Below are 13,748 nucleotides of genomic sequence, written 5' to 3' on the forward strand. Positions count from 1 at the left end.
CCCCCGCCTGACATCACGACGCCCCGGGCCTGCCGCCCGGTACCGGCCCCCCACCGACACCCAGAGGGGCCCCCCAGCCCCCCCGGCACCCTGAGGGGTGTCCATCCCGACCCCGGCCCAGCCCCGGGGGGCTGCACCCCCCCCAAACCCCCCCTGAGTGGTGATGGGGAGTTTCCCACAATGCACTGGGGTGACCCCCGGAGCAGCCGGGCGCGGGGGGACACGGGGACACCTCGGTGCCCTGGGGTGTCCTGGGGGTGCAGATCCCACTGAGCCCCAGCCCGTGGGTGTGGGGTTTGGGTTGGGGCTCCCCTGGGACCCCCAAAGTGGGACTGGGAGGGTCCCATGGAGGGTGGGGGGTGTCCCCATTGTCCCCTCAGGGACCCCTGCCAGGTGGGACCATGGGGTTGGGGGGGGGGGTCTCATGCAGCTCGGGGGCCCTTCCAGGAGGGTTGGGGGCAGAATTTGGGATATGGGAATGTAGTGGGGTCCTTTAGGGGCTCTGTGTGTGTCCTGTGGAGTCCCTTGGGGGTGTCCCCTGTGGGGTCTCTGTGGGTGTCCCCACACAGGGACTGGGAGTCCCCACTGGGGACTAGAGGTGCCATGGGGACACAGATGTGTCCCCAAGGAGGGGTTCAGGAGTCTCTGTGGGGGATGCTGAGGGTTCCTATTGGTCTGTGGGGGGGCTACAAGACCCCATAGAACCCCCAGAGGGTTTTAGGTGTGGGTCCCACGGAGCAGTGGGGGTTCCCATGGGAATGCAGAGCTCCTGTGAGGGTCATTTCAGCTCCCATGTGTGTCCCCCGAGGTGATTTTGGGTCCCACGGGGGTGGGTGCGGGTGACACGGGGGTCACTGTGCGTCTCATGGGGGGGGGTTGAGGGTCTCCTGCGGGTCTTGGGGGTCACTGCGGGTGCCACACGGTGAGTTTGGGTCCCCCGGGGGTCACTTGAGGTCACTAGAGGTGTCCTGGAAGTCACTTTGGGTCATTTTGTGTCCCCCGGGGGTCACCGGGGTCACGGCAGTCCTCCCGGAGGTCTCGGAGCAGACGAGACGATCGGCGCGGCGGGGCAGAGCGGCCGGAAGTGGGCACATCACGTGACCGCACCCGGAAGCGGCGGCGCGGCGGCACCGGGGGCCATGAGCGGCGGGACCGGGAACGGGAGCGGCGACGCGAACGGGGCCGAGAGCGGGGCCGAGCGGCGGGTCCGCATCGTGGTGGAGTACTGGTGAGGGGACCCCGGGGGTGGGAGCCAGCCGGGGTAACGGGATGGGGGCGGCCCACAGCGGTACCGGCGCACCGGGAGCACAGACTGGGGGAACTGGGGTGATGCATGCGGCGGGGTCAGGCACGGAGGGGTTTGGGGGGAGAAGGGAGAGGCTGAGGGGGATCTAGAGGGGTTGGGGGACTGAGGAGGGGGGTGTAGGGAGGTTGGGGGGTTCTGAGGGTGGGGAATTGGGGGTTATAGGGGAATTTGGGGGCTGAGGAGCTGGTGAGGGGCCATAGGGTTATGGAGTACGGGGGCTTGGGCGTTTTGGGAGGACTCCTGAGGGGGGCGTTGGGAACTGGGGGTACAGGAGGCAGCAGAGCTGTTATGAGGGGACAGCCTGGGCGGGGTCCTTAGTTCGGGGAGGGTTTGGGGGGTCCCGTGCCCCCTCCTCAGGCAGTTCCCCCCCTCCCCAGCGAGCCCTGTGGCTTCGAGGCCACCTACCAGGAGCTGGCGAGCGCCGTGCGGGACGAGTACCCCGACATCGAGATCGAGTCACGCCTGGGGGGCACCGGTAAGACCCCACAGCAGCTGGGCCTTGGGGGGACACCCCCAGTGCCCTGCTGGGGGTTTGGGGGGGTTAAACCTGGCTGGAAGTCCAGGGTGGCCTGGTTGTTGCCCCTCAGCGGGGTCAGTTTGGGGGCAGAGCTGTGGGGGGGATGCCATGGGGGGTTTTTAGGGGGGACACAGCTGATAGCTGAGCCTTGTGTGTGCCCTCAGGTGCCTTTGAGATCGAGATCAATGGGCAGCTGGTGTTCTCCAAGCTGGAGAATGGGGGCTTTCCCTATGAGAAGGATGTGAGTACCCACGGGGGGTCCCGGGCTGGGCTGGGGGTGTTTGGTTTGCTGGGAGCCCCTCCTGTGATGGGATCATTGTTTTGTCACCCTCTGGAGCTGTTCCCCTTCCTGCCACCCTGCCAGGACCCTCTGCAGGTCCTGCTGGGGTAGGGTGGGAGGGGACAGAGGGGCAGATCCTCAGTGTGGCCGGGATTTGTCCCTGTCACCTCCGTGTCTCCCCAGCTGATCGAGGCCATCCGCAGAGCCCGCAATGGGGAGCCCCTGGAGAAAATCACCAACAGCCGCCCCCCCTGCGTCATCCTGTAGCCCCCCAGGGACAGCAGGGTCCCCCCACGCTGCCTTCCTTAAATCCTGAACCACTGGGGGGGCTCAGGAGCCTCCTGGGGACCCCCACGGTGGCACAGGTAGCACTGGGGATCATTGTGTCCCCTGCCCGACCTGCTGGGTGTAGCTGTGGATTAAGGGGGGTCTCCCACCCGCCTTTGCCTTCCCCCCCTCATCAGCTGCACCTTCCTGAGGGGCACAGGGTTGGCACCCCCATTTCTCTGTGCTGGCCTCTCCCCTCCCTCACCCCCTGGGAATCTGGGGGGGGGGTTCTCCCATGGATGGGGAGCCAGGCTGGGCGTTGGAGCAGCTCCCAGCAGGTTCATTCCAAGGGGAATCCACTGGCTGTAACTTCCCTGGGATCTGTTAATGATTAAAGTCCCTCTGGCACTGTTTAATCCAGGGCAGGGGCTGGCCATGGGAACCCCAGCCTGGCCCCACAGCCACAGGTGTGTTCACATCCCCCCTGCCCATTCCCAGGCTCCCAGCTCCTGCTTCCTGCCTGGAATGTCCCTGCCCTTGGCCTCGGGGAGGGGGGGTCCCCTATTTATTCTATACTGTGTATAAACCCAACGGCCTGGGTGGAATAAAGGATGGAGAATGTGGCTCCTCTGGTGTGCCTTGGGAATGGGGAGTCCTGGAGTTTGCCTGGGATCAGGAATTTTGTCCTTCAGGCAAGTGGTGGGGGGTGGCAGAGGGGGGAGGAAGGGCAAGGGGAAGAAGAAAGAAGAAGAAAAGGGAAGACAAAGGGGAAAATGGAATGGAGAAAGGGAAAAGGGACAGAGAAAGGAATGGAAAGGAGGGAAAAGGGGAAAGGAAATGAGGAAGGAAAAGGGAAAGAAAAAGAAGAAAAAAGGGGGAACGAAAAAGGGGAAAGGGAAGGAAGATAGGGGGAAAAAAGAAGGGAAAAGGGCAAAAGAGAAGGAAAAGAGGGAAAAATAAGGAAAAAGGGAAGAGATATGACATGTTGGTCCTTGGGAGACAGAGCTGGATCCGACAGAGAAGGAGAAACCAAAGAGACCACGAGAGTAGAAAAAACAACCAATGTACAATTCTCAAATATACATCCCGGTGCTTCCAGAGAATCCCGGAGCAGCCGGGACTGCTCTCAGTCCAGCTGCCCTCAGTGCAAGTCCACGTGTCCCAGGCACTGGGACAGCCCTGGATGGGGGGGATGCCACAGGGTCTGTCCTTCTCCAGGCCCTGCTGGCTCCGAGCTGCTCCAGGCACCACCCAGCTCGTGGGTCCCCGGTGCCACCGAGGGTGACCCTTGTGTCCCCACTCGGCTGCCGCGCTGTCCCACAGCGTCCTGGGCTCTCCCAGCCCTCCGTGAGCGGTGCCACTTCTGGGCAGAGGGGTGGACCCTCAGCCCCACAGCTGTGCCTCATCCCTCCCTGAGCTGCCTTGGTGAAGTTGGGGGGTCTCTCCTACACGGCCGTGGTGTCAGGGCCGGCCAGGCCGAGGTACTCGGGGTTCTCAGCCGTGGGCGTCGTGCCAGGGCCACCTTCAGGGCCACCGCCCTTGGCGGGGTCCTGGTTCCAGTAGTAGGGGTTGTCGAAGGCCTGGCTGAAGGGGCCAGGGGTGGGGGTGCTGTGGGGTGCCAGGTACTCGGGGTTCTCCACAGCGTGGCCGAAGGGCCCTGGGAAGGAGTTCTTGGGGTCCTTGATGAGCCCGTTCTTCCCCTGGTGCCCCTTGGGCTTGTCCGGCGGGGATGGGGGGGCGCGGGGCGGGCGTTCCCCAGCCTGGTTCACGTACTCTGCAGGGTGAGTGACATGTTAGGGACCCCCTAGGGGTCATGGGACAGGTAGACACTCCCCACCACCTCCCCAAGGATCTGGCAGTGCCCTCCTTACCTGGCATGGTGTTGTGGGGGGCTGGGACGGTGAAGCACTCGGGGTCCTCTCCGTCCTTGGCCGTCAGCCCGGTGGGATCCTCGCTGTACCGGGGCAGGGTCCCAGGCTCCCGCCCCGGGGGGCTCTGCAGGGCCGCCTTGTCCCCATCTGGCACCTCTGGGACGGGGCCCTCTGGCCCCTCTGCCAGGCCTTGGGCAGGGAAGGAGAATGAAGCCAAGCCCTCGCCCTCTTCCACCTTGGCTGGAGACTCCGCCGTGCTCTGGGTGTGGGAGAGGACACGAAGTCGGGCACTTGAGCCCATGCCAGATGTGGCACAGGGTCACCCCCACGCCCATCCAGCACTAGGAGCTCCCTCCCAGCCCTCCCCACGTACCCGCATGGAGGAGATGCGGCTGCGGTAGGTGGTGGAGGTGTCGGTGCTGAAGAAGCCGTGGTGAGGCACCAGGTACTCCTCAGCATCCACCAGGTCATCCATGTCCTCCTCATCCAGCAGTGCCCGGTAGAAGGTGCTGTCCATGGAGCCAGGCAGTCCCACCAGGTCGTTCTGGGGGGGTCACACTGGTCAGTGCTCGCCCCAGGGCACCAGTGAGGGGACAGGACCCTGGGGCCCTCCATACCTGGATGACCACGAAGCGCTGGGGGTCGCGGGCCATGCGGGAGAACTCGGTGACCAGCTCCCGGAACTTGGGCCGGCACTCAGAGTCAATCATCCAGCCTGCAGCAGAGCCAGGTGCCATCAGGGCCGGGAGCAGGGTGACAGCACACCCTGTCCCCTCCCTGTCCCTGTGTCCCCTCCCCGTACATTTCACCATGATCATGTAGACGTCGATGGTGCAGATGGGCGGCTGCGGCAGCCGCTCACCCTTCTCCAGCAGGTCCGGGATCTCCCGAGCAGGGATCCCGTCGTAGGGCTTTGCCCCAAATGTCATCAGCTCCCACACAGTGACACCTGGAGGGGACAGGGGACAGGTGTAGGGGTGAACAGTGCATTGGGACCCCCCCCAAGTCCCCCGAGGTAGGGACACCCTGACGCACCGTAACTCCAGACATCGCTCTGGTGCGTGAAGCGCCGGCGGAGGATGGACTCCAGCGCCATCCACTTGATTGGGACCTGGGACAGGGCGGATGGAGAGGTGAGCAGGACCAGGGGTGGCTGTCACCAAGGGGAGCACCACTGTCCCTGAGTCCCCATGCCCTACCTTGCCACCATCAGCGTGGTACTCTGTCTCATCGATGTCGAGAAGCCGGGCCAGCCCAAAGTCGGTGATCTTGACGTGGTTGGGGCTCTTGACGAGGACGTTGCGAGCGGCCAAGTCCCGGTGCACCAGTCTCACCTCCTCCAGGTAACTCATCCCCTGGAGGTGGCACATGTCCAGCTGTCCGTGGTCTCCCCAAGGACCCCCCCGGAGCTGCCCAGGTGCCCTGTCCTACCTTGGCGATCTGCACACACCAGTTGAGCAGGTCCTGGGAGCCGATGTGGTCCTTGTTCTCCCGCACGTAGTCCAGCAGGCAGCCGTAGGGCATCAGCTGTGTCACCAGCTGCACCGTGGAGGTCAGGCAGATGCCCAGCAGTCGAGACACGTAGGGGCTGCCCACCCCTGCCATCACATAGGCCTCCTGTGGGCAGGAGGAGGGTCAGGGTGGGCAGGGGCCGCTGCCAGCTCTGTTCCCCCCAGTGTCGTGGCCACACTCACGTCCAGGATCTCCTTGTTGGCTTTGGGCGACGTGTTCTCCCGCAAGACTTTGATGGCCACAGGGATCTTCACGCTCTCCCCATCAGGGATCCAGATGCCCTGAGGTGTGGGGACAAGTAGGTGAGGGGATGCAGAGCAGGGAGGGTCATGTCCCACTGTGCTGTCCCCACTCCTCACCTTATAGACGGTGCCAAAAGCACCGGACCCCAAAACTTTCACTTTCTTGAGCTCCGTCTCCTTGAGGATCCTCATCTGGGCTTGGTTGGGGAGGGCCCCGCTGGGCGTCAGTGGCTCCACCAGCTGTGGGGCATGGAGGGGTGAGGGGGGCCAGGCTCCTGATCCCTCCCAAGCACCGAGGGTCCCCTCCTTCCCCCCGGGAGATCCCCACCTCGGTCTCCTGCAGCAGCCTCCGCATGGTGTGCTTGCGCTCCTGCTGCCGCCGGCGCTTGACGCAGATGACGGTGATGAGGAGAAGGACGATGACCAGCAGAGCCCCCACCACGCCAGCAATGATGGATGTCACCTGGCTGCGTGCCAAGAGGCCATCAGTGTGGGGGACCCTTGGCACCCAGTGTGGTGGTGGCACAACACAGGCACACCCTTACCTTGGCTTCTGGTCCACGGGACATCCGTCCTCATCCCGGATCGTGCACCTGGGGACACAGGGGTTGCCCCCTGCTGTCAGCAGCCCCCTGCAGCTGCCAGCACCCCCTCCTCATCTAGGGACCCCCAACTCACGAGTGGGTGCAGTTGGTGGGGCAGAGCTGGCACACGCCGAATTCATCCGGGTATTTCCAGACGGGCACGAAGGAGGCGTCGGCCTTGACGCCGCTGGGGCAGCGCCGCACGCACTGCTGGGCATCCTTGTAGTGGGCACAGGCCACGCACTGGTCTGGATCCTGCAGGAGCAGGGGTAGGTTGAGGGACCCAGGTGTCTGGGGGCACCCCCACCCCCCCCAGGGCGTGTCCCTGTCCTCACCGATCCGAAGCAGGTCTCGGTGCCATTCTGGGGCTGGCACTCAGGGTGGCACGGCAGGCACCGCGTCCCATTGGCATGTTCCCGGATGGCTCTGCAGGGCAAAGGGGCAGGGATGGGGTCCCAGCCTCGCCCTGCAGTGTGGGTGGGGGCTCTGTTTGCCACTCCCGAGGGTCTCCACTCACCCATCCAGGAGGTTGCAGGAGGCCACGCACTCCTGGCCACGCAGGAACCGCTCGCAGGCCACGCACTGGGTGGGGCCGGGGCCCCAGCAGTGCCCCTGGGCACAGAGGTGGAAGCAAACCAGCCCCTCTCTCTCTGCAGGAGGGGCACCAGGGGGTTTTGTCAGCAATGGGGGGGTCACCATCTCCAACCCAGCCCCACGGGACCCCTCTTACCGCACTGCTCAGGGGGCTTGTTGTGGGTCTGGAAGAGGTGCTGGCGGGGGTTACGGAAGATGCTGTGCCAGGGCACCTTCTGGAGGAAGCAGAGCTGGGGGTTGTGGTGCACCAGCACCATCCCACTGCTGATCTCCTGCAGGGCCCGGAGCCCCAGCGCCTGCACCGCCAGGTCCCGCAGTGTCAGCGAGTAGGCGCCGCTGCCGAGACACCCACGGGTGAGACACGCCTGGCCCCGTGTCCCCTCACGTCCTCCATGTCCTTCCCATGTCCCCTGTGTGAGCCCCTTCATGTCACTGTGTCCCCGTGGAGCCTGTATGAGCCCCTTCATGTCCCTGTGTCCCCCTGGGTCCCACCCATGTCCCCCTGTGTCCCCCCATGGCTCCATATCTCCCCGTGTGTTCCCACAACCCCATGCACTTCCCCATGTCTCTCTGTGTCCCCCTGTGCCCCAGCATCTCCCCACATCCCCTCTGCATCCCCATGTTCCTGTGTCACTCCATGTCCCGGTGTCCCCTCAGAAATTCCCTGCGTCTCTCCACACATCCCCGTGTCCCCTCATGTGTCCCCATGCATTTCCCCACATCCCCTCTGCATCCTCATGTTCCCATATCACCCCACGTCCTTGTGTCCCCTCATGTGTCCCCCTGCATCCCTCCATGTCCCCGTGTCCCCCCACATCCCCGTCCCTGCTCACTTGTGCAGCACCCGGCCCCGGATCACCCGCAGGTTTTGGAAGACTCCCAGGTCCTTCATGTCAGGTGGCCAGGCTGCGATGTAGAGGAAGCCTGGGGGGAGCTGAGTGTCACCCCCTCATGTCCCCCCAAACCCAGAGCCCTCGATCCCCCCCAGCTCCCCCAGCTCTCACCCGTCAGCTCCTCCAGGCTCTCGAAGATCCGCAGCAATTTGGGGTCCAGGGGTGGGGTGTTGGTGCTGGGGTCCCTGCCAGGGATGGGAGGGAGGTTGGGGGGGGTCCTGTTGGGGGTCCCCAGCGGGCTCAGGGAGGGGAATCAGGCACTCACCCAGCGAAGGTCTCGGGCAGGAAGGCCAGGCTCCCAAAAATCTTGGTGCAGCCGGAGAAGTGCTGGATGTTGGAGGCGTTCACAGCACGGACGCCCTTCAGGAAATCCACTCCCAGCCCGTAGCACACTGGGGGGGCATGGCAGGGGTGCTCTTCCAGGACCCCTGAGCCCCCCGAAACACTGCCCCACCAGCCATGGAGATACCCCCACAGGGCATAGCAGCACCCCCCCCAGCCTTGGAGTCCCCAGAGCTGCACTGAGGATGGATCACCCCCATCCCTGGGGTCCCCGGAGCCCCCCAAGGCTTGGGAAGGCTGCTCACCAAAACCCTTGGGGTTCTCAGAGTGCCACCAGCCCCCAGGGGACTGCTCCCCCACATCCCTGGGGTCCCCAGAGCCACTCTGGGGGGCTGCTCACCCGCACCCCTGGGGTCCCCAGACCTGTCCAGATACTGGGGGGCTGCTCACCCACAACCTTGTGAACCCCATGAGCCCCCCAGGACACTGAGAAACTGCTCATCCACAATCCTGCAGTGTCCAGAGCCCCCCTCCCCATCCCCTGGGGGCTGCTCACCCACATCCCCAGGACACCCAGAGCCCCCCCAAACCCCAGGGGGTGTTTCTCACCCTCTGGGCAGGGTTTGCTGCACTTCTCACACTTCTGGACATTGTTGACCGTGACCTCCTGGCTGTTCTGGGGGCACACGAGGGTGCAGGACCCCACCTCTGTGGCAAGGTAGTTGTCTGCAGGGGGGCAGGAGGGGAAGGGGTCAGGGCCACGCTGGCTGCCCCCGCACCCCCCCAGGGTGTCACTCACAGGGACACTGGCTGACACAGCTGGCACCAAAGGTGTAGCGCCCGTCCGGGTTGGGCATCGACTCGAAAGTGTCTGAATTGTAGACGACGAGTGGGGGGCAGTGCAGCTCACAGATCCCACTCCTGTTGAAGTTCAGGCACGCCTGGGGAGGGGGACACAGATGTGTGAGACCCCTGTCCCACCCCCCAGGACCCCCAGTGTCCCCGTCCCGTGCCCACCAGGCAGTCGGAGTGCTTGGGGCCGGTGCAGCCGGCGGCGCACTGCTCGTGGCAGCAGTCCGTGGGTTTCGTGCCCTTGCAGCGTGGGCAGCCGTGGCAGATGCTGTTGGTCACTGTGGGGGCACAGAGGGACACGTTGGGGACATGGATTCCTCCCCTCCAGGCAATGGGGGACACGCCAGGATGAGAGGTTGGAGGGTAGGGGGGTTTCCGGGGTAAAAATCTGGGTGGTGGGAATTCAGATGGCAAATAAAAACTGTAGGTAAGGAATTCAGGGGGGCAAGTGGGCTGGGATTTGGGGTGTAAGCAGAGGTCCTCAGGGCAGGGATTTGGGGTGTAAGGGGAGGCTCCCAGAGCAGGGATTTTAGGGGATGGCTGGGACTAGGATCTCAGTGCCATGTAGGGCTCAGTGGAACAAGGATTTGGGGGCTAAACAGGTCAGGGTGCTTCTGGGGGCAAGATTTAGGTGGTAAATAAGGGTCAGTGGGACAGAGATTTGGGGGGCAAATGGAAGGTCCAGAGGGTCTCTGGTAGCAGGACTTAGGTGACAAGTAGGGCTCGGTAGGGCAACAATTTGGGACTGCAAGCAGAATGTCCAGGGAGTCTCTGGGACAGAGATTTGGGTGCCAAGTGGTGGTCAGTGGAGCAGGGGCATACAGAGGGAAGGAAAGAGGTTCCCAGGGGCTTTGGGGGTTTCTGGGGTGGGGGGGTCAGAGCCTCTGTGGGCCCCACACTCACATGTCTGGCAGTCCTGTTTGCCCTCACCCCAGCAGTGCCCCTCGGCACAGAGCGCCCGGCAGTCGGGACCTGCACAGGGGGAGGAGTGAGTAGGGGGTGCCAGGAGGGGCTGGAACCCCCAGAGCCCCCCCGGTAGCACAAAGCCCTCACTCACAGCTGCGGGTGCGGGTGGTCTCCACCTGGATGTCGGCACGGAACTCGTTGTGCCGGTGCAGGATGTCGCTCCAGAGGATGGTCTCCTGGAAACACAGCTCGGGGTTCCTCTCAATGAGCACCCCTCCCTTCAGGATCTCTGTAAGGGGACAGGTAGGGGGATCAGCAGGGACCTGCAGCCCCCGTGGGGACCTGGGGAGCACCCAGTCCTGGGTGGGGACCCACCACAGGGACAGGGACCCACCCCAGACCGGAGCTGGCAGCTCCCAACTGCAGGAGCAGCAACCCACATATCCGAGCACCCCGTGCCGGCCCCAGACGGGTTCCCCACCTGTGAGGTGCCTCATGCCGAGCTGGCGCAGCCCCGGTGCCCCGGCGGGGCCGGCGTTGCCCAGCACGGCCAGGGCGTAGCGCTCCTGGAAGAGCTGCGTGCCGCGGATGATGCGCAGGCTCTGCAGCTCCAGCCCGCTCACTCGGTTCTCCGCGATCAGCACGTACCCCTGCACCTCCTTGATGTCCTGCCATGGGGGGGACACGGGTGAGGAGTCGGCCAGACCCTCGTCCTTCCCCCGCTCGGGGCGTTTTCCCGCTGCGCACCTTGAGGAAGGAGGTGTCGGCGTCGGCGGGCAGGTAGGTGAGCTCCAGGTTGCCCTGGACTACCTGGCAGCCCTGGTAGAGGTGCCGCAGGGTCTCGTAGTGGCTCTCGGGGCTGGAAGGACGCAGCAGCTTCATGTCGGTGCCGGTGCAGACTGTGGGGACAGCGGGAGCTCAGCGGGTCCCCGACCCCTCCTCTCCCCCCGTGGGACACACACGGAGCTCCGGCCCCCGCAGGAAACGCCGCGGATGCGGCGGCCGCCGTTTATCTCCGGGGCTGCTCCCAACAGCTTCCGATGAGTTTCCTGGACCGTGGCTCCCCCGGCTCCCACCCCGGCACGCGGCAAAGCTGCTCCCGCTCGGCCACCGGGCCCCGCTCGAGGGACAACGGGGATCGGTGTCGCCCCGTGCCCGCGGCGGGGGCCAGGGACTGCTGGGGGCTGGGTTGGGACCCCCAGAGCCGCGGGGCCGGAGCGGGGGCCGCGGGCAGGAATGCGCTGCCCACGCCGAGACAAGACCCGATTGTTGAGCGGCGACGGCTGCGGGGCCCGGCCGGCCCCATTGTGGGGTCTGCTGGCCGGGCGAGCATCCCCGCGGCATCCCGGCGGGGCGGGGGGCGCGGGAGCCCGCCCTGGGTGCCAGGCCCCGGGCGAGTGAGTCACGGGCGCGGGTGGCACAGGGCCCCGGCCGCCCGCTCCCGGCTGGAACCGCCTTTTCAGGTCGGGCGTGTTTGGGGAGCAGCGGTGACGCAGGGCTGGCGGGCACGGCACGGCCCAGCCCCGGCGCGCCCGCGGCCCCCGGCACCCCAACACCCCACCGGGGAGACCCCCCACACCAGACCGAGCCCCGCTCCCGCACCGAGCCCCGCGCTGACCCCGCCGCCACCGCGGTGTCACTCCCAGAGCCACCAGCCCCGTCCCGGCACGGGCAGGGGGGCACACGGGGGTCGGGCGGGGGCTCGGTGCGCCGGTCCCCGGCTGCTCGGTGGCTGAGTGACAGCCCCCGGTGCTGGGCAGCTGCGGGCGCGGCCCCGCGTCCGGGAGACCCGGCTGGCACTCGCCTCCCCCGCCTGCTCCGAGGCCTCTGAGCCGGGGAAAATACGGCCAGGAAGGAGGAAGCCCCCCCGAATGTGGGGTTCGGCTCTCTCCCACCTGACCGGGGTGAAACGGGGGGACCCCGGAAGGGAACGTGCGGCTGTGTGGGGCGGCCAAAGCTCAAGGTCTGTGCCCACACCTGCCGGGACGGGCACGGGGTGCTGGGGCTTCCCCGGGGCAAAGGGCAGGTGGGACAAGTGCGCGGATCCTGGTGGGATCCCGGCTCTGCTCCCCCTGGATTTGGCCTTGGATGCTCGCCCAGTTCCCCGGCTGGGCACCGGGCAGGGCAGGGACTGCTCCATCCTGCCTGGCTCACTCCAGCGGGCGGTGCCACCACCAAGCACCTGGGCTGCCCACGGGTGTCCGGCAAAGCCCGTGAGCCACGTGCCCACGGGGCTGTCCTGAGCCGGGGCTACGGAGCCCCAGCGACGGGGACACACCGGGGTGTCCCCAACCAGGAGCTCGCCCCACACAGACCCTCCAAGCAGCGTGAGCTGCGGGCTGCCAGGAGTGGAGGCCACCCGGTGTGTCCCCACGTCGCTGTCCCACAACCCCACACCGAGCATTCACTTTCCAAACTCCCGCTGCTGGAGCTGCCCCCCAAAACGAGGAGGGAGGCATCAGGGTCCAACTTTTGGGGCTGCCGGTGCCCACTTTGGGGCCACCAGCCCCGTGCCCTGCTGGCCCCGTTCCTGCCAGCCCCGCCGCGGTGCGTGGCCGAGGCCCGGGGGCTGTCGGGCCGGGCTCCCCGCTCCCCCCGGGGCTGGGCTGGGTGCGGCACGTCGAGAATGTGGATGGGAGCGACGGGGACGCACCCACCCACCCACCCAGCAACTCCGCGGGGCACCGCGCCTGCCCCGCACCCCGAAGCCTCCCGATGCCCACAGGAAGAGAACCCCCACAAGCTGGGGGCCCCCGTTCCCGTTTCTCCCGGCGGTACCGGAGCCCTGGGACCCGCTCCAGCGGGGGGGGGGGTCCCCGCTCCGGGCTCTACCGGAGCCCCTAAATTCCTCCCGGGAATCGTCCTGCTCGGGGGGACCGGGGTGCAGCGGGCAGGGCCTCCCGCTGGGCCCCAGCGCCTCCCAGTACACACCAGTTTGGCCCCCAGTCCTGGCGGCAGTCGCGGCACGGGGACACCGGGGTCGCGCTGCGCGCGGCGGGGACCGAGGGGGCAGCGGGGGGACCGGGGGAGGCGGTCCCGTCACTTCCAACCGTGCAGCCCCCATGCACACCGGACCCCGCGGCCCGGTGCACCCCCGACCCACTCCCGGAGCTGCCCGGTCCCAGCCCCGGTGCCCCCTCGTTCGCAACTCGAGGCCGCCACGGTCCCCTCCCGCTGCTCCCTCGGTTCCCCCCACCGTCCCCTCCCGGTTTTCCACTCGGTCCCACCCACGATGTGCCCCCGGTGCCCTCTCGGTCACGCCCCCCGTGTCCCCCCCTCCCTTTCCCGGTTCGCCCGCTCGGTGCCCCCCGGTCCCGCTCGGTCCCGTGCAAAACTTTACGCGAAGTCGCCGAGCGTGGGACGCTCCCGCGGCCCGGAGTCCCCCCGACTGCCGGTGTCCCCGGTGCCCCGCGGAGCTCCCCGGTGGGACCCACCTTCGGCGGCGGCGGGGGAGCAGAGGGCGGCCAGCAGCAGCAGCAGCCGCCCGGCGCCGAGGCAGCCCCCGGCCGCGATCATGGTGCTCAGCGCGGGCCGCGGCCCATGGCCCCGCCGCCGCTCCGGGAAAGTTTGCGGAGCCGGAGCCGCCGCCTCCCGCCGCTCCCGGGCTCCGCCTCGCGATCCCGATCCCGGTCCCGGCCCCGG

General features: G+C 66.7%; 2 protein-coding genes across 2 annotated transcripts; one reads left to right on the forward strand and one right to left on the reverse strand.

The window, feature by feature from the left end:
• The first annotated feature begins 1,067 nt into the window (after positions 1-1,067).
• On the forward strand, positions 1,068-2,993 carry MIEN1 (migration and invasion enhancer 1). The gene is made up of 4 exons (XM_059869573.1): positions 1,068-1,228; positions 1,684-1,781; positions 1,988-2,064; positions 2,287-2,993. Exons 1-4 carry the CDS (start codon positions 1,140-1,142, stop codon positions 2,368-2,370), a joined length of 348 nt encoding a protein of 115 aa, XP_059725556.1. The 5' UTR covers positions 1,068-1,139; the 3' UTR covers positions 2,371-2,993.
• A 424-nt stretch (positions 2,994-3,417) lies between these two features.
• Positions 3,418-13,700, reverse strand: ERBB2 (erb-b2 receptor tyrosine kinase 2). Its single transcript, XM_059869570.1, has 27 exons — positions 13,541-13,700; positions 10,854-11,005; positions 10,588-10,774; positions 10,258-10,395; positions 10,104-10,172; positions 9,366-9,478; positions 9,148-9,289; positions 8,958-9,074; positions 8,332-8,458; positions 8,178-8,251; positions 8,007-8,097; positions 7,310-7,509; positions 7,097-7,229; positions 6,915-7,005; positions 6,674-6,834; positions 6,541-6,588; positions 6,324-6,462; positions 6,113-6,235; positions 5,936-6,034; positions 5,673-5,858; positions 5,441-5,596; positions 5,277-5,352; positions 5,044-5,190; positions 4,859-4,956; positions 4,615-4,785; positions 4,242-4,500; positions 3,418-4,144 (listed from the first exon to the last, which is right to left on the reverse strand). Exons 1-27 carry the CDS (start codon positions 13,620-13,622, stop codon positions 3,816-3,818), a joined length of 3,708 nt encoding a protein of 1,235 aa, XP_059725553.1. The 5' UTR covers positions 13,623-13,700; the 3' UTR covers positions 3,418-3,815.
• Between the last annotated feature and the right edge of the window lie 48 nt (positions 13,701-13,748).

This window comes from Haemorhous mexicanus, chromosome 28 (genome assembly GCF_027477595.1).
Source record: "Haemorhous mexicanus isolate bHaeMex1 chromosome 28, bHaeMex1.pri, whole genome shotgun sequence".
NCBI lineage: Eukaryota > Metazoa > Chordata > Aves > Passeriformes > Fringillidae > Haemorhous > Haemorhous mexicanus.